Genomic DNA, 18,380 nt, shown 5'->3' on the forward strand with positions numbered 1-18,380 from the left:
TAAATCTTCAATTAAATACTCCATAAAGAAAAAAAAAAAAGGCAAAAAAAAAAATTATTTACAAATTCACGTGACCAGTAATTGAATCCTTGTTTTAATAATTACACATGCGGCTCGACACATCCGGCGCTCTATAAATACAGGGGACGCGGATGAGGGGCCGCCCTGTCGCTTGCCCAATTGTGGCCTTAAACGTTTGGGAGGAGGATGGGGGCTTTTGGGGTCGTGGAGGGGACTCAGCCTGGCCCAGAGAGAAGGGGCCACCCCCCCTCCTCCCCGGCACCCTCCCCAGGTGTCAGAGCAGGAGCTGGGGGGGGAATGATTTATATTTAAAATTTAAAAACCATAGAGGGGAGGGGGTCCAGGCAGTGATGGAGGAATAGAGAGAGGACAGGGGAGGGGGAGAAATCACGCTCCTGTCCCCAAACCAAATTTAATAAGTTTATATATATATAATCTCTCTATATTTCATCAAGAAGCGGGGAGGAGAAAGAGGAGGAGGGAGAGGAGGGGAAAGATATGTCCCCATCCCATCCCTCCCTCTCCATGACATGAATCCAGGGGTGCTCTGCCCCACTCCCAGAGACCTGGTGTGCCTGCACTGGGAGGGGGGCGAGGAGGGTCCCCAAGGGGACCCATGGCAGCCACCGCCTCAGTCAGCATCTGTTTATTATCATGGCAAACTCGTACAGGCCTTACAAACAGAACCAGGATAGAGGAAGAAGAGAGAGGAGAACTGAAAAAAAGAGAGGGGGGCTGCAAGGGGCACAGCAGGTCCCTCAGCCCTGGCATCAGCAAGTCCATGGGGGCCAGGGGTGGGAAGGGATGGAGTCACTCCCCAGGGTGCCCCGCTCTCTCTCCCCCCTTCCTCCTCCTCCTCCTCCTCACATCTGATCAGTTGTTGTCCGACTCATCCTCAGCTTCCCGGAGCCAGGTGAAAAAGGCTGTCACCGATTTGAGGGCCACCCCCTTGCCCTGCTGCTCGGCCGGGTCCTTGCTGGACTCCCACTTGTAGAAAGCCTCCTCCTTGATGACGTCCTCATCGTACAGGGCATCAAAGAACATCCGCAGCAGGTCTGGGGTGGGGGGACAAAGGGGAGCCTCTGCTATTCACCAGCCACCAGCCACCCTGCTGAGGTAGGAACACATCTGCCACCCTCTCCCCAACCTGCCCGCACCCACGATACTCACTGGGAGGCTGGTCCAACTTCACCACCAAGGCTTGCAGGGCATAGAGGGCCTGGAGCTCCTTCTGCTCATCCCGCAGGTACTTCTGGAGCAGCTTGGCCTGGTTGCGGATGACCATGGCGTCCACGCGGTACGGGTTCTCAACTGCGGGGCACGGGGCGTGGTGAGAGGGGCAGTGCAGGCAGGGGCACCCCCACCACTCCCACCTCACCCTGGTACTCACAGACAATGGCCAAGTGGCACACAGACGTCATCAGGGCCCTGATAAACGTGTTGGACGAGACCTGCTGCTCGCTCAGGTTGGCCTAGAAGGGGGAGGGTAAAGGATTGTGAGCTGGAGCAGGAGCCAAGAGGGAGCCTCCAGCCACTCAGGCACTGTGCCCCCACCCTCACCTCAATCCAGTCATATATTCTTTGGTTGTTCGGGTTCTCCTTCAGCAGTTTGTCAATTTGCTTGCACAGCTCCTCTGAGGTCAGCTCCTTGCGGCTTGGCATGTCTGAGCTGTCCCCCATCGTGTACTCCAATTTCTGGGGAAGCAGGCAGAGAGAGCTGTTGAAGGCAGCACAGGGGACTGCCACTCTCACACTGCCCAAGGTCTGCCCACAGCCCATCTCTGCCCCTTGCTATCACCAAGCCCCCACCTGCTCTGTGACAAATTTGTTGACATCCTGGTCCTCAGGCAGGAATTCCTTCCAGCTCAGGCCCCCATCCCGCCACAGCTTTCCTGCGGTCTTCTGGCCCTGTGGGACAGACAGTCGGCATCAGCACGGCACGCCCTCCATCTCCAGGGAGGAAGATACTGTGGTGTGGCCATGCCAAACCCATGATCCAGACACTGAGAGGGATGCCCCTCACCATCTTCTCTTGTGGCAGAGGGGTTCAATCCCCACACGCCCACCTGGCCCCCAAGTAGAATGCCAGTCCTTGAGATAGCAGCCAGCAGCCACACAACCCCCATGCACTTACCATGCCCTTGCACAACAAGCCCAGCACCTCGACCAGCAGCGTGGTGGCCTTCCCAATGGGCACCAGGGGCTTTGTGATCTCCCTGTGGGGCACAAGAGACCTGGGTGAGCTACCTGCCCCAAGGAGGACTCCTGTGCCAGCCCTGCAGAGGAGCACAGCCCTCACCTGAACAGCTCCTCCATGGGGATGCCTTCCTCTTGCAGGATGGGTGTGATGAGCTCAGCCAGGTACAGCCAGATGTGTGGGATGTCAATCTCCATGTCCTCTGCGATCTCCAAGATCTCCCGCAGCCTGAAGGGCAGAGGGAGCTGTTGGGATCCAGCAGTCCCCATACCCTTGGCTAGGAGGGACCTCAGGATGTGTCCTTGCTGAGTCCTCCTCAAGGCAAGGCCAATTCAAAGCCAGGCTGCCCCAGCCCCTCACCCTTTGTAGTACTGCTCCTTGGAGAGCGTGCCTGCCTTCACCAGCTGGCAGAGCAGGGCTCCCATGTGCTCACGGGAGATGGTGCTCCTCTCCAGCGTGGACTCGATGCCATTTTGCACAAAGATGTAGAGCGAGGAGGGGCTGCCCAGCTCCTGCACACACTGCAGGGCCTCCTGCAGGGAAAAGGGGGGTGTCAGTACTGCCCTACAGCCAGCTCTGGCTCCCCCCTTCCACATCCAGGCACCACCAGCACCCTGCCCAACAGTGCTACCACACAGGAACAGAAGCATATGGCACGTCAGAGAAACATGTATGGTGTGTTAGGGTGCTTGGCCACCCCCTTCTCTCACCTTCATGTCATTGATGTGCAGGTATTCCTCTATGATCGCCTTGGATTTCTTCTCCAGTTCCTCTTCCGATAGAGCGGGCTTGGTGGATGTTGCAGGAGGTGTTGGCTCTTGTTTAACTGCAAGAGAAGAGCAAGGATCAGGCACCACCTGGGAGAGGCAGAGCTGCAGGTGCAGCCAGACCTGGGATATGGCCCCTCCCCAGCTCACTGGTCTCCCGGCTCCGGTCCCGCTCCTCCGTCATGCTCGCAGCCTTGCGCACGGCCTCGGGGCCGCCCTGCTTCTCCCGTTCTCGGCTCCTGTCCTCCGTCTCTTTGCTGAAGCTCCTCTTGGTGAGGGCAGACCTGTTCCTGTCTACTCTCTCCCCCCGGTCAAGACGCTCTAGACGGTCGCTGCCCTTCTCCGAACGTGACTCCCGGTCCCCTCTGTCCCCAGCCTTCTCCGACCTGTCACGGCTGGAGCTGCTCCTGGGGAGAGAAAGACACACAGCGTGAAGAACCCATCACCACCCTCCCTGACCCCAGACTGTAGATCTCTGTAAGGTAAGGCTGTGCCAGTCCAACCCCCACCTCTCTTAGCACTTGACCATTCTTGGGGGAAAACTTTTCCCTTATTTCTCCCCTGTTCCAACTCATACCCTTATCCTTTTATTCTGCTCCTCGGCTGAGCACTGCCTGCCTTTGTCCTACCCACATCTTCCTTCTGACACAGACTGTGGCAAAGTGCCCCTATGTTTTCCTCCTCTCCCAAACAAATCCAAACTCCAGCTCTCTTTGGGGACCTCACACTCCCACCCATTAATGTCTACCCAAGGACCCCCAGGCCAGACCAAGCACTCGGGGTGGTCACCCACACGCCAAACAGTAAGGAGGATACCCAGGGTGAGGTCAACCTTCCTTGCCCCAAGGATTCACCACTGACTCTGAGCTCCCTTAAAGGCCCCATTTTGCCACAAGGCAAGTCCAGATACTGTAACTTGCCCGTACACGGATCAACCACAAGACTGAATCAGGGGCTCTCCCTCAACCCCACACCCCCACCCACCAAGGCAGGGCTGGCCCCTCACCTCTGCACCACACGGCGGGACTCTGGGCTCTCGGCAGGCATTGACTGCTGGAGCGCTGAGAAGCGGTTCAAGGTGCTCGTGGCTGGTCGCCCTGAATCAGATGCTGGGCGTGAAAAGAGGGAAGTCTCAGAGTTCGGCAACTCCCTTGTAGAGGAACTGCCAGGGGAAGATCACCCCTCCCATCTGTCCCACAGCACGCAGCCAGTCCCACACTGCCCACCTGAATCTGCGGGCTTCGCGCCAGACCCTCCGCTGCTGCCTTTGCCCCAGCTCAGCCGCCCACCCGGTGCAAAGAGCTGGTTATTGGAGTCGATGGATCCAGGCTGCAGGTGGAGAAAGAGAGACAGTCAGACCTGATCCCCCCACCATGGCAGGACCTAGGCCAGGCAGCCAGCTCGGCTGCCACACCACAGCCCCAGCCTCACCTTGGTGATCTTCGTTAACCGGCTGGTGTCAATGGGCCGGTTGCCCTTGCTGATGGGCACCGTGTTCCAGCCATCATCTGCAACCAGGCTACTGCGCCCTGAGCACAAGAGGGACAGTCGTAAGGTGCAGAGCAGCCTTGAGCGAGTCCAGCAGGAGCAACCCATTCATAGCAAACTCAAGTGCCCCCAAGCCCAGACACTCACCACCAGAGGATGGCCCAGGGGGTCCTCTCCTCTTGTCCTTTGACATGAGCTGCTGCACTTTGATGTGTTCCCGATGCTCCTCCATCTCTGCTTCCTTGTGGATCTGATCGATGGTTTTGGGGCCCTGGTCTCCTCGCCGCGGCACCCAGCTATTCTGCAGAGGGCAGGGAAGGAGGGAAGAGGGAACTGAGATGGCTGAAAGATGGAGGGAAAGGGATTCCCCCTTCCCAGCCATCTCACTCTCAAAGTCTCAGGTTGATCTCCTGCCTCGACCATCACTGCTCTCCATGTGTTGTGGCAGCTTTTGGCACAAAAAGGCTCAGATTCCAGAGCCCCCCTGCATTAAACAGCCGCCAGTTACTGTGTGCCCACTACCACTACCATGATAACCAAGAGCAGGGGCTAGCATGGTGTCTCTGGGGCTGGCCACAACTCACACACCCACCCCTCCCCTACAGGGGACACATGGATTGCTGGCACGCAGGAGGACATAGGCCAGCAACTCCAAGGGACCTAACAGCGGTCCCCAAGTAATTGCATTCCATGAACCTTACCCTTCTTAGGTCAATCACATCTTGCAGCATGAAACGGATTCGGGATGATGTCTTTTTCTCTTTGATAATCTTCTCCATCTGATTGAAGTACTGATCCATCCTGGGCTATAAAGGGACAGAGCCATGGTCACATTCCTCCTAAAGGTAAGGGAACAGGCAAGTAGGGCAGGGCAAGGAGTACCTTGGCTTTCTCGAAGTCCAAGTCCTTGCCAATAGTCGTAAGCAGGCGGCAAAGGCACTCAAGAGACTCTTCATCGTGGTTTTTGAGCAGCTTCACCACACAGTCATGCATAATGGCCTCTGTCAACATCTTCAGTTTGAAGAGCTCTCCAATGAACTTGATGTTGCCCAGGGATCGTCGTCGGGCCTTGTCCCGCGCCTCCTCCAGCTCATCCTTCATGCGCGCCTTCTCCTCGGGCTGCACGAAAAGCCCAGCAGGCCAGTTCAGTGTCCAGAGCCAGCCCAAGGACACCCACGCCAGCCCTCAGCAGCAGACTCCCACCACAACTCACAGCACTGGCATCATCCATCTCCTTCTGCCGCTTCTCAAAGATCTCATCATCATCCTTGTCCTTCTCAAACTCCTTCTGGCAGCGGTTGAGCAGCAGCTTGCGGAAGTTCACAGTCACTGTGGGCTTGTCTGTTGTGGGCACTTTAAGCTGCAGGGAGAGGTACAACCCAGAGAAAGAGCATGAGTTGTGTCTCCCCCAAGAGCTGGGCAACTAAGGTGGCACTACTCAAATCAGGGAAAAGCCACCCAATAATACTGTGATGCCCTGCTGAGACTCTGAACCTGGTCCTCCATCCACACCCCCCCAGTTTCCCCGCTCGACATGGAAGGACCTGCACACTACTAAGCTCAGCTGAGATGGCCAAAAAAACCTTGCCCCGTCAGCAAGAGACCACCCAGCTTCTGCTCACCCCCATAAGGCAACGGCACATGTTAGCATAGGCAACAGAGAAGTTTGGCTCCGAGATGGCCTTCTCGAAGACGAGGTCGATGACACCCTTGAGCCGCTCCTCCGTGTCGATGGACAACTCCATCACCTGCTTCATCAGTTGCTGGAACATCTGGGGTGTCAGCTTGTTGAGGATGCTGCGGACACGGCGGAGCAGTTCCTGCAAGAGCAGCAAGGTCAGCAAGAGCTGGGCACCCTTCCCCCAGGCCCTCTGAGTGCCTGCCCCCGCCAGCTCCCACCTGTGTCTTGATATTCTCAGGATCCTCCTCCTCGGAAGCACGTTTGCTGCTGGGTTTCCAGGCCTTCTCGGCCTTGTTCAGCTTGACATCCTCATTGAGGGACACAGTAGCAATGATTTTGCGGGGCTCCTTCCTCTGGCTCTGCTGGGAGCGGCGGGGACCCAACCCTGAGGGCTGACACATGGAGAAGAAACTCAGCTCTCTGCTCTGGGACCACGTGAGCTGGCTCCCAGAAGTTCTAGTCCACCTACTCAGATCCTCAATTCCATCATGGACATCAGTGGCCCAGACACAGTGGCTCGAAAGCTTGATCATCACAGAGAGGCAGAGCAGGATGGCAGGAATGAAGTGAGGAGATACTCACCAGGCCCCGGTTGCCCATGACAGGCCGGCCAAGGTTGGCGAAGGAGGGGGTGAAGTCAGGGCTGCAGTTCATGTTACTGATGCGGATGGGGTCGATTGCCCGCAGTGGGGTCTTGTTGGCCTGCGAAGGTACACACGGCTGAGGATGCCCGGGGGCAGAGGAGCGGGATGGATCCATCCCCCAGCCTCAGCGCCGGGACAAGGAACTGGAAAAAAGGCCCCAGAGGTGCCCCCACACCCACCAAACCCAGGCTCAAGGGTTACTGCAGATGCAGCAACAGGACCCTGAGCACAAAATTAAGTCCCTGCCCTGCCTTCACAAGGCACAAAGAGGAGCCAGATCCCCACCTAACCACCACCCATAATTCCCCAATTTCCAGGGCCGCACCGACCTTGTCCAGCACCACATCTGTGATCTGGGGCAGCCCCTCAGGTTTCTGCATGCTGGCAAAGATGAACTGGAAGCCCAGCAGGAACTCCCGGTCATATCGCTTCTTCTCCTCAGGGTTCAAAGGCTTCCATTGCTCTGCAGTGGGGGGCAAGAAGGAGACTCTGATGTGGCCCGTCCCATATTCTCCACCCTGAGCTGTGGCAGGTCTGGGTCCACACAGGGACAAGCGAGGTGAGATGTAGACAACCACAGAACTGCCCCAGCCTGGTACACCATGAGCATAACCCTGCATGCCTAGAAAGCCTGATACCACCAGCTCCCTGCCTCCTGCCAAGACCCTTTTGTTGGGAACTCTGTTCTGCACCCCATGCCAAGCTTGGGGACAAGATGGGAGGAGAACGTGAAATTTAGGACAGCGGGACCATGCCACCCACTGCTGGGTCCAGAGGTGGTGGCTGCCAGCAGAGGACTGTGCCCAGGCACAGCTCACCTTCCTTGTAGCCATACTTCTGGCCAGCAGCCTTGCCCTTCTCCGGGGCCAACTTGTCTTCCTTCTCCTCCCACGTCTCTTCCGACTCTTCCTGTGGACGGGCAGGAGCCACATCCTCTGCTTCACTGGCAGGGGCAGACACGGGGGGCTTGTTCTCCACCTCCGAGGCACTATCACCAATCTGAGACTGCAGCAGGGGGGACAGGGACAACAGTCACCCACACGAGCCTGTTCCTGTCCCCTTCACCCCACTCCTCGGTGTCCACCCCACCTCAGATCCTCATTACCATCACAGAGCATCAGTGGCCCAGACACGATGGCACAAAGCAGAGTTCATCACAGGAGGAGATGGGACACAGGCTGATCCCCAGACACCCCAGGACACTCACCTCTTTAAAGGCATCCAGCAAATCACCTACTGCCTCCTTCTTGTTCAGATCCTTCATCCTTCGTTTCTTCTTTGGCACCGACATGGCGACTGGGAGGAGAGGCAGGAAGGTGAAAGACAGGAACCCTCCCAGACCCCAGCACCCTGACAACAGCTACGGGGTCACCAGCAAGGCCCCAGTAACAGCAGGTGAGCTTCAAGACGGATCCACAGGGATGTGGTCCTGCCACCCCATGACAGCTCCCATCCCCAAACACACCCCCATTTACCACGTGCCTCATCAAAGCCCCCCATCCACACCACTGCCCTAGTGCATGCTCCCCCATCCTGTCAGAGGATCCCTGCACACGCTGCTCTACAGGCAGCCCTTACAGGGACACTCCCATACAAATCTCTGGTCCCATACACACTCCCCTCCCTGACACCCCTATACACCAGCCCATACCCGTGCTTCCCAGAAACGTATCTGCCCCCAGGCTGCTCTCCTAGAGCACCCCTGCATCCCCACCAAACACATCCTGTGAACCCATCTTCCCCATCACTCCTATGTAACCCCAACACTGCTGTGCAAGGTGCTTAAAGGAAAAACAAGAAACCCCACCACATCCCCAGGGCACTTCCCCACTGTCCTCAATCACCCCTGTGTACCTGTATACCCCTACACAGCATGCCCTACATCTTCCCTGCCAATTCTCCACCTCCCAGTGTCCTCAACTACTGGGGGCAATCCTCAGATACAACCCTGATACATCACTATACACCCCTGTGTAAGGCATCACATAAAACAGACTTCCATTCCCCATGACATCCCCCACACACAGCCCTCTATATCCACCCCACACATCACCACATAGATGTACTCCCCAGACATCTCCCTGATCCCACCATCCACAGACACCTTATCCCTCTCAGCATCCCACAGCCACACATCCTCCATCCCTCACCACATCTCCCTCTCCAACACCCTCCCTGTACCTCATGCCATGTGCTGGCCCCCACCACCCAACACCCACCCTGGGGCACCCTGCAGCCCAGCATTCCTAACCTTGTGCCGTCGCCTCCGAGATCTGCGAAGGGGCAGGGGCTGGGCTCAAGCTTCGCTCCTGGGTCTCACCAGGGCCTTCACTCTCTTCCTCCTCCTCCTCTGCAGGTGGGGAGGCAGGGGTGCCAGGCTGGGCTGGCTCCTCAGACTCTGAGATAGGGCTGACATCCGACTCAGGCTGCTCCTCACTCGGCTCCACTTTGCTGGTGCCCTCCACACCATTGGGTAGGGGCAGCTCTTCAGGCTGAGCAGTGGGGGAGTCCAGGGTGGGCACAGGCACCGGCTCAGAGACCGGCACTGGCTGGCACACGGGCGCCTCAGGGACCGTCTCAGGCGTCTCCTCCAAAACCCCATTGGCCTCAGCAGCGGGCTCGGGGCAGGGCTCTTCCCGGGGCGGCGGGGGGCTGGGGGAGGCGGGTTTGGCAGGCGCTTCAGGAGCCTGTGGTACAACGGGTGGTGGCGACGGCGCAGCCGGCACCAAGGGCACAGCTGGCATCGAGGGAACAACGGGCACCGGCGGCACCTCAGGGGGCACAGGCTCCTGCAGGCTGGGCTCCGGGAGGGGAATAGCAACCTCCTCCTCCTCTTCCTCCTCCTCCTCCGCAGCCACCGTGTCCATGTTGGGCGCGGGCACAAGGGGCAGCTCCGCGGCCCCTGGCACTGTAGTGATGGCGCTTAACGTCTTTTGCGGGTCAGGTGGCGCCTCGCCCTGCTCCGCTTTCGTGTCCGTGTCCACAGGAGGCTCCATTGGCACCAGCGTCACGGGCGAGAGCACCACGGGCTCCACCTCGGGGATCAGGGGAGGGGGAGGAGACGGGGACGCCGACTTGCTGGGCTCCAGGGAGACAGGCTTGCTCACCACCAGCGCAGGCTTCGGGCGGTCATCTGCAAGGTGGATGACATTAACGGATGACTCTCTGACTCTCTGCTTGTCCCACATTCCTCCCCAGATCCCTCTATCTTCAGCAGACATAGGGACAGATGTGTCAAGCCACGTCACAAATGTTGGATGGGGACAGGGGACAGCTGAGATGAGTACACAGTCCTCTCGTAAACTCTCCTGCATCCAACAAGGTCCCTAGGTATGCAGGGATGGCCTCTCACCCCACAAGCATTCAGGAGAACTACAGAACAGTGGGGCTTGCATGGCACATCCTGCATAGCCAACACCAGGGAACCTTGCTGCAGCCATGCCAGCTGGCACACCCAGCCCTGGCACGGGCACTTACCGGGCCGGACAATAACTGCTACATGGGGGGTCTCTCCATTGGCCTGGGGCTCCAAACCGCTTCCAGCCTGAGGGGACAAAGAGGGAGTTGAAGAGGGCATGTGCACTTCCCTCTGCCACAGCTGTGATGTCAGAGGGTCCGCTTACCTGTGGAGGGGTGGGGGTGGATGAGGTCCTTGCTCCAGACATAATTTCTTCTGTAATGTCTTTGCCACCTTGGTTGGGGTCTCGTATTCGGATCTGTCCAAGAATCAGAGCAGAGGGGAGAAGCTGTTGGCAGAGTGCAGGGCACAACACACAGGCCACCCCCCTTCCATGAGCCCAACACCCAACAGGACACGCTTCTCCAAAGGGAAAAGGAAGGTTCAGTCACTGCAATGCCTGTCCTGGCCACATAGTTTGGGGAACAGTGGGTGCCACATCCCCTCACCAGAGAGCACAGTGTCCCACAGACACTGGCCTGTTCCAGTGCCTTGCAAATCATCGCAACAGGCAGCTGGAGCCAGCAGGTCCCCAGGCCACTCCCCATCTCCAGAAGTGGGGGGACCCCAATATACCACTGTGCTAGCACAGGGGCTGCAAGGACCTCCCCTTATTTTGGGGACAATACAGGGGACTAGCCTCAGTACACAGAAACCACAGTGAGCTCTGTGCCACCCCAGACACACCCTATATGCCCAAGCCTCACTTGCCCCATGTCTGCCACGGGTGCAGCACGAGCTATAGGGCACCCTGCTGCGGGGTGACTGGAGGGGGACACACGGGTCTGGCTGGGACTACAGCGCAAAGCAAAGCGCAGCCACGAGTCTTGTCCTCTCTACCTTCTGAACACGACCTGCTCCCGGAACACCAAGTGCAGAGCTCAACCCATCTCTGATGAGCAAACGCCAGCATCCCACCTCCCAGTGGCAACCCCTGCCTCCCGGCTCGGGGCCATGCCGGCAGCCACCCGGCTCCCCGCTATAAATAGGCCCCGCGCGAGGCCTCTGAGCACCGGCATCTCCGGGAGCAGACAGCAGTTGGCAGCCGCGGCACCCCCGCCCTCCCGGGAGCTGTGACTCAGCACAACGCTGCCCGCCGGGACGACCAAGGTCGCCAGCACCCACAGTGCACCCCAGCTCCCTCGCTGAGCCCTCCAGCCTGTGGGGAAATAACCCTGTGCCAACCCTCTTCCCTGGCATGCTGCACCACATCCCATCCCACACACCACCAGCACCTGGGGCTGACACCATCCCCCTCCTGCACGCCCTGAGCACACCCTCTCGCACAGGAGTACCCCCATGCCTGGAGGCAGATGGCTCCTTACCGTCTTGCGTTCTCGTTTTGGGGGGATCGGTGGTTGCTGGCTCACAATGACCTGGGCAGTGGGGACCCCCGCTGGGAACTGCTGCACCCCCTGCGCCGGGTAATACGCACCCGCTGAAGGAGAGGAGACAGCGTCAGAGCAGCCGACCCAGATCCTCCAAGCCTGTCCTGAGGACTCCCTGATCTCCCAAACACAGGGGTCTGCCAGGAGCCCGGAGAGCCCTTGCTGCTCTGCAGCGAACCCCCATCGCATCCGGCCCGGATTGTCCCAACCCGCCTGACAGGCCTGACCGAATTCCTTCCCTGTGAAGCAGAGAGCGTCCCCGCGCCACCCCCACGCCCAGCCGGGCCCCGCAGGCATCCACCATGCCCACCAGCTCCACGCCACCAAGAGCCCTGCCTGGACACTCGGCCATGTCAGGTACAGCCGTCCTGCCTCTGCCTTCCTGCCTGAGCCCTTATCTCCCCAGGGCCAGCACCAGCCCGAGGGCGGCACCAGGCAGCCTCCATTCACACCCAGGCTGAGGGGCTCAGGCTCCCCGTGCAGACAGAGTCCCTAGCAAGCGCAGCCCAGAGGAAGGAGCTATGCTGAGGGACAGGCAGAGCTGGACCCCATCCAGGGCTGGCACAGTCCTCAAGAGGTGCTCCACTCCTCCCAGGGCATCCGTGAGCATCACCCCAGAGCAGTGCCACAGGGATACGGGTGTGTTGGGACAGGCACAACTGGGTCCTGGCCCCCTCTGGCTCCAGCACCTTCCCTGCTGCACTGACCCTGAAAGTCAACCAAGGTGCTCTGGTGACTGCCTCATCCCTGACTCAGGGACCCTCCCTTTGCTCAGGGGACTCGCAGGGACGCTGAATGGACCTCATACATCAGGATGGGCTGGGTTTAGGGGGAAGGAAGGAGACCCTGAGCTGCCTAGACCTGAAGACCAGACAGGAGACCCAATCTGATTCATTTGTCAAGGGTCATACCACATCAGGTCACCCTACCAGTCCTGTGGGCAAGAGGCAAGCGCTGCCAGCTTCCCCAGGAAGAGCCACAGCAGCCCCAAAGCAGAGGTTGGGGGTACACCCGTCCTGGAACCCCAAAGAGATACCCAGGGCACGTCCCAGGGCAGTGCACAAAGGTGCAGCAGTGTCCTGGCCCAAGCACAGGAGACAGCCACAGCCAGGGGCCACCTCCCTCCTCTGAGGGGCTGGCTGGGCCCTGAGACAAGAGGGAGGGAGGCCGGGCACGTACCTGGCTCAGGAGAAGCCCATCTCTGCCCTGGTTATGCTTTGCTGCTGTGCCGGGGCCAGGCCGGAGGCCTCGGCTCACATTTCTGTGTCTGCTGGGCCTCCCGGGGCCAACCAAGCCTAAATATAGTCACAGCCCGGGTGGCCACATGCGAGCAGGGGGAAGGAGGAGGGGCTGCTCACATCACACTCCCCAGGCACCAGGAGGGGGCAGGCACGGAGCACCCCGGCTCAGCTCCTGGGGAGCCGCAGCTGAGGGGGGTCAGCAAGCACTCAGCTGCTCACCACCTTGACAGCAAGGGAGGGGGAGCAGGGGATAAAGTCTGCCCCAGCCCTCCGCCAGCACAGTTAAATATTAAACAGCCCCAATTTGGAACAGGACAGGGGTGAGTGGACTGCTACAAATGGACCAGCGGGACACGATGTGCTGCTGGGCAACAGGCAACTGTCCCCAAAACAGCCTGCAGTGGAGTCACAGAGTCAGCCCCAGTCAGCTGTGTTCAGCTCGGCGGGACACACAGAGGCCAGGGGAGCAAAAAAACGGGGAAGTGCTGGGACTGAAAGGGCACCAGGGAGCAGAGAAACCCTTCTGTCTGTACCGTAAGTCCCGAACTCTGTGGGGCTGGCTCCAGGATAAAAACTAGGGGCGCCAGGTTGGACCGGGTACTGTTGGGTCGGGACAACGTACGTGGAGCGACCCTGAAATAGGAGAGAAGAAAAAAAAAGTCAGTGAAGTCCCCTGCAGAGCACAGACATACCGCCAAAACACTGACGTAACCCCAAACCTGACTGTGAACTAGTTGGACACCAGGGCAATGAGCAGGAGACAGGCAGAGTAGACACCACGTGCCTCCGAGAACTGCTGGGAAGGGGACCAGTACTGCCTGCTGCCTCTCTACAGAGCCAGCAGCACCCTGCTCAGATCAGTGGGTGCTCAGGGTCTCAGGACCCCTTCCACCCCCCCAAAACAGACTTGGGCTCCAAGTCCAGACAACACCTCCCACCAATGCCCATCCCAACCCCCTCCCACAGAGCCCAAAGCATAGCCCTCACCTGTCCGGGAATGTAATAGGCTCCTTGGGAAGGTGTGTAGGATATCTGGGAGGGTATCATCATCACCTGGGAAGCAGCTGGATACACATGGGCAGGAGGGCCGGGCCGAGCCGTCGTGTTACTCTGCACGCGGGACGCACTGGCAGGAGGCTGTGCCCTGTTCTGGTAGAAATGCTTGGGGAGAGATGGGGCAAAGCATCAGCAGGAGCTCCAGCACCTCCACCCGCCACCACCGCACACGGGGGGAGACACCGGCCCCCCCGCCCTGCCGGGCTGCACCAGAACCTCGGCAGCCCACAAGGCCACCCCCTCCCCGGCACCATCCTGTCCCCACGCACCTGCGGGGCCGCCTGGGTCCACCCGACCCAGCTCATGCCCGGCGCGGCCCCGGCCCAGCCCTCCCGGGGCCGGCAGCTCCAGCGCCCGGGGCCGGCCACGGCCGCACGCAGCTCGGCGGCGGCGGTCCCGGCGTGCTCTGCACCGGCTCCCGGCGCCCGCGGTGGATGCTGGGACCTGTAGTCCCGCCATGCCGGAGCCGGACAACATGTGGAGCTCGGTATTCCCACCCCGCCAATGCCGTGCATCCCGACCCAGCCTGTCTGCCGGGCAAGAGCATCCCCGCGAGCAGCAGCTCCAGCCCAGCGACGAGTGGGCAAGGAAGGGTCCGCGCACGCACCCCGGGGCAAGGAGAAAGTGTTACCTGAAGAGACCTGAATCCTCCCTGTTAGCAAGCGCACGCATACAGAGGGAAAGGGGGAAAGAGAGAGACAGGAGTTACTGGCACTGGGACAGGGATAGCAGAGGAACGGACAAGAGGTCAGGGAGCCCTTTGCCCTGCGCCCAGATCCCAAATATTATACTGAGGTCCCCTGTAGGGATCTCCCAAGGGGCAGGGATGGGTCTGATGAGCTCCCAGACAGCACAGCCAAGGATGTCACCAGATCTGTCCCAGCAGCTCCTCCACACAAGAGGGCTGATAGAGGTCCAGAGCCTTGCACGTCACTGCAGGGCCTTGGGAGACCAAGCAAAGCTTGGGAGGAAGAGGAAGATGAGGAAGGGCACAGGCAACAGCCTGGGCCAGAGTTAGCACAGGCACAGCCACATGCTGCAGGCTTCATGCAAGGAGGGAACTGGGGAGACACTGCAGAGAAACCTACCCAAAGGCGAGCAGGCACCCCGCACTTTCCCAGACCAGCCAGTCCCCAGAGTCCAGGGTCCCCACATGCTCCCCAGCCCCTTCATGCCCAAGGTGGGTGTTTCTGTGCAGTGTCAGGAAGGGGTGTTCAGCATGCAGGGAGGGGAAGCGGGTTAGTACCTGCTGGTGAATAGCCCGAGGCCCTGCTGGAAACTGAGAGAGGAGGAAAGGGAGGTTTGGGGCAGGGGAGGAAGGAGAGAAGAGCAGTCACTCTGTGGGCATCCTCACTGGAGGCGCCTGCCCTCCCACCCCGGGGCCAGGAGGTCCTCAGCTGGCAGTCGTGGTCCAGATCACGGGCTCATTCCCCCTTCACAGGCACACACCAGGCCTGAGGGGGACCACATTGCTCCTAACACCCCTGGGCTCCATGGCAGTGTGGGCTACTCAGCCGGGAAGCAGAAAGCTGCTGGATACCCCTTACCACCCTCTGCAGCTCTGGACAACATCCTTACCTGGCGCGGCTGAGAAGGCGTATTCATTTGTGAGGTCGGTGCCGGGTTAAAAACCACAGGTGCCGTCTGACCAGGTGGGAACGTCGGCTGGAAGAGGGCAGGGAGGGAAAGAGATGGTACCACAGCTCTTGGCACCAACTGGGGAGGCAAATGTGGGTGCCCCAGCCCTGCAGGGGACGGTTACCTGCGGCAGTCCGGGAGAAGGGGCAGGGTGCGGGGCAGTCGGGGCTCCTCCTGTGGGCTGTGGAGCTTTGTTCATTTCATGGGGTTGTGCATAAGGATCCCCTCGCTATCTGCAGGAACAGGGACAGTGGGCATAAGCTGGAGATAGCAGCACCCCAGGCATCTGTTCCCTGTCCACGTCAGCCCTAAAATCTGCAAGTCTCCAGCCCCACAGCCTACCAGTGTAAAGCCAGGCATCAGCCATGCCCCACAGACAGCATCCCACCAAGGCACAGACCGCCAGCCACCTCATCCTGCCCCACTGGGACACCGGGAAGACGGGGTAGGTACTGCCAAGTAACCCAGCCTGAGCAGATCCTCACACCCTTCAGAGCAGACCCCTCATCACGCCCCAAACCCAACCATGCCCACCAGCAGGACCGACCCACCCAAGGTGACCCCACAAAGCCTGTCTGGGCCCTACACAAAAACGGGCACCAGCGTCCATGATTTGCCACCAGCACCTAGGCCACCACGAACTCCGGGGGGCTGGGTGGGCCGGCGGCACCCCGGCGTCAGCCATGCCCAGCTCCACCCCGGCTGACCTACTAAGCGCTTCCCCCGGCCGGCCAAACCTGTTCCTGCCGGTGGCGCCGGGTCCCCAGCGTACACCACAAACGCCTACCAGGGAAGGCAGGGAGCAGCTCCCATGTCCCCCCACGCCACCGACACTCCTGCCCACTGCCCTGCCCAGGGGAGCCTGCAGCCCCCCAGCGTCCAGGCGGCCCGGACACCTCCTGGCTGTCCCAGGAAGGACTTGGCAGCCAGCGTCGCTCTCCCCGCCCCAGTGCAAAGGCCGCCGGGGCAGGAAGGAGAGGCAGTGCCCCGCACACTGCCGGGGGTCCCCTGCACCCCACGGCACCCAGCTGCCGGCCAGACACCCAAGGGAGCAGCCCTGGTGCCTCCTGTAATCTGACGCCTGGACGCGTCAGCACTGCCGGCCCCCAGCCCCGCTGCGGGCACTGCCAGACACGTCCCACCAACGCTGGGAAATGGGGCTCCCCAATCCCCCCAGGGCTGCGCCTTGGTGTGGGGGTGCCACCCCATCACAGGGATCCCCCGGGCCACAACCCCGGTGGAGATGGGCCCCGCCAGGGTTTCAGGAGGTGGCACAGGCTGGGTTGCACCCCCCAGTGCTCTCCCCGGGCCCCTTCTCAGCGGGGACCCAAGCACCTGGCACGGACAGCCCGCACCTGAGCCAGCCTAGCTAGGCCTTGAGAGCGATCACCCCAAACAGAGGAGGAGGATTGTCTCACAGGGGACAGGGACACCCGGGGACAGCCAGACCTGGTCTCCCCCGCCAGACACAACCGGGAGCGAGCAGGATACTCACCCCCCCGCGGGAAAAACCTGGGCCGGCTGAGCGGGCCTGCAGAGACCGTTCATCCGACTGACTGGGAGAGAGGAGGGAGGGGAGAGAGAGAAAGCGAGATCAGGCCGGGCCCCGCGGGGAGAGCGCGGCCCGGCCCCGGCTCTGCCCCGGCCCGGTAGCCCAGCAGGGCTGGGGAATGCGGGTTCCGTCCCGGGGGACAGCGGGGCACCGCCGCGGCTGTTTGTAATCGGAGTCGCCGCCGCCTTTGCTGCGCCGGGAGCGGCCGGGCCGCGGCCTGCGCTGGGCCCGCCGGCGGGGCGGGGGGTCCCTGCCCGGGGGGGTCCGGGAAGGCCCAGCTCGGCCCGAGCGAGGGCCCGGGGGACGGGAGCAGTAGTTCGGGGAGGCGGGAACGCACGGGGGGGAGCGGGGGACACGACAAGAATCACCGACGGCGGAGCTGGGACAGGCCGCGGCGGTGGCCCGAGAGCGGCCGGCCCCGCCAGGCCCAAGCGCGGCCTCGCCCCCAGGCCGAGGCGGCGGCCGAACCGGCGGCGGCGGCCGGCTCCGTCCCGGGGCGGCGGCACCACCATCGCGGCGGCGGGAGGGCGCGGTGCGGTGCCCGGTGCGGCATCCGGCGGCCCCGCTCCCCCCCGCGGCGGCGGCGGCCTCTGCCAAGGACACGTGTCACTGCCGGCCGCAACCGCGGCCCCGCGGGCACCGGCGGCGGCACGAGAGGACGGTCGCGGCGGGGCGGGGGCGGCAGCGCTCGCAACACACGCGGCGGCGGCGCCGGGCCTAGGCGGGCGCGGCGCCGGGAGCACGTGTGCGGCGGCGGCGGCGGCGGCGGGGTGCACCGGCCGGCACGTGGGCGCGGACCGACGCCGCCGCCGCGGGATCACCGGGATGTGGGGACCATCGGGACGAGCGGGGGGGGGGGCCCGGCGCAGCAGCGGAGCGAAGCACGGGACAGGGCGTGGGAAGGGGGTGGCGGCGGCGGCGGCGGGGCGGCACCCACGTGGTGGCGGCGGCGGCGGCGCGACAAGGCCCGGCGAAGCGAAGCCCGGGGAAGGGGGAGGACTAGGGCGGCACGCGCGGCCCCGGTACCGGCGCCCCCCCACCCCCCCCGCGGGGCGCGCGCCCGCCCCGCCCCCGCCCGTTACCTTCAGTCTCCTTCAGCGCGCGCGGCCCGACGCAGCCGCAGCGCAGCGCAGCACGACCATTTCCGGAGCCGCGCCGCGCGCAGGGGGCGGGGCCGCGGGGCCGCGCGCCCGCCGCCGCCGCGGGGGAGGGGCGCGCGGGGGCGGGGCCGCCACGCCCGGAGCCGCGCC

The 18,380-nt window shown here is 61.7% G+C and overlaps 1 protein-coding gene and 2 non-coding genes across 12 annotated transcripts; all 3 read right to left on the reverse strand.

Annotated features, from left to right (window-relative positions):
* Positions 1–73: 73 nt before the first annotated feature.
* Positions 74–18,338, reverse strand: EIF4G1 (eukaryotic translation initiation factor 4 gamma 1). Of its 10 annotated transcripts, none has more exons than XM_064385428.1 (35): positions 18,213–18,337; positions 17,074–17,134; positions 15,703–15,811; positions 15,519–15,605; positions 15,187–15,219; positions 14,572–14,592; positions 13,872–14,045; positions 13,418–13,517; positions 11,581–11,693; positions 10,422–10,514; positions 10,276–10,342; positions 9,050–9,931; positions 8,006–8,094; positions 7,617–7,803; positions 7,128–7,261; positions 6,737–6,874; positions 6,373–6,546; positions 6,096–6,293; positions 5,687–5,833; positions 5,356–5,592; positions 5,175–5,279; positions 4,621–4,774; positions 4,417–4,514; positions 4,212–4,314; positions 3,992–4,094; positions 3,136–3,392; positions 2,929–3,044; positions 2,579–2,751; positions 2,321–2,446; positions 2,156–2,237; positions 1,831–1,929; positions 1,582–1,716; positions 1,412–1,493; positions 1,192–1,332; positions 74–1,076 (listed from the first exon to the last, which is right to left on the reverse strand). In XM_064385428.1, the coding sequence occupies exons 3-35, from the start codon at positions 15,775–15,777 to the stop codon at positions 895–897; spliced, it is 4,905 nt and encodes a 1,634-aa protein (XP_064241498.1). In that variant the 5' UTR covers positions 15,778–15,811; positions 17,074–17,134; positions 18,213–18,337; the 3' UTR covers positions 74–894. The 10 variants fall into 10 exon arrangements, with proteins under 10 accessions (XP_064241498.1, XP_064241501.1, XP_064241499.1 ...); XM_064385431.1 differs by having other exon boundaries at positions 17,074–17,130; positions 18,213–18,265; XM_064385429.1 differs by lacking the exon at positions 18,213–18,337 and adding an exon at positions 18,068–18,144.
* On the reverse strand, positions 6,620–6,694 carry LOC135279040 (small nucleolar RNA SNORD66). The gene has a single exon (XR_010346393.1). It is a non-coding gene; the product is annotated as a small nucleolar RNA SNORD66 (small nucleolar RNA).
* LOC135279039 (small nucleolar RNA SNORD66) lies at positions 7,885–7,961 on the reverse strand. The gene has a single exon (XR_010346392.1). It is a non-coding gene; the product is annotated as a small nucleolar RNA SNORD66 (small nucleolar RNA).
* Positions 18,339–18,380: the final 42 nt, after the last annotated feature.

This window comes from Passer domesticus, chromosome 11 (assembly GCF_036417665.1).
Source record: "Passer domesticus isolate bPasDom1 chromosome 11, bPasDom1.hap1, whole genome shotgun sequence".
NCBI lineage: Eukaryota > Metazoa > Chordata > Aves > Passeriformes > Passeridae > Passer > Passer domesticus.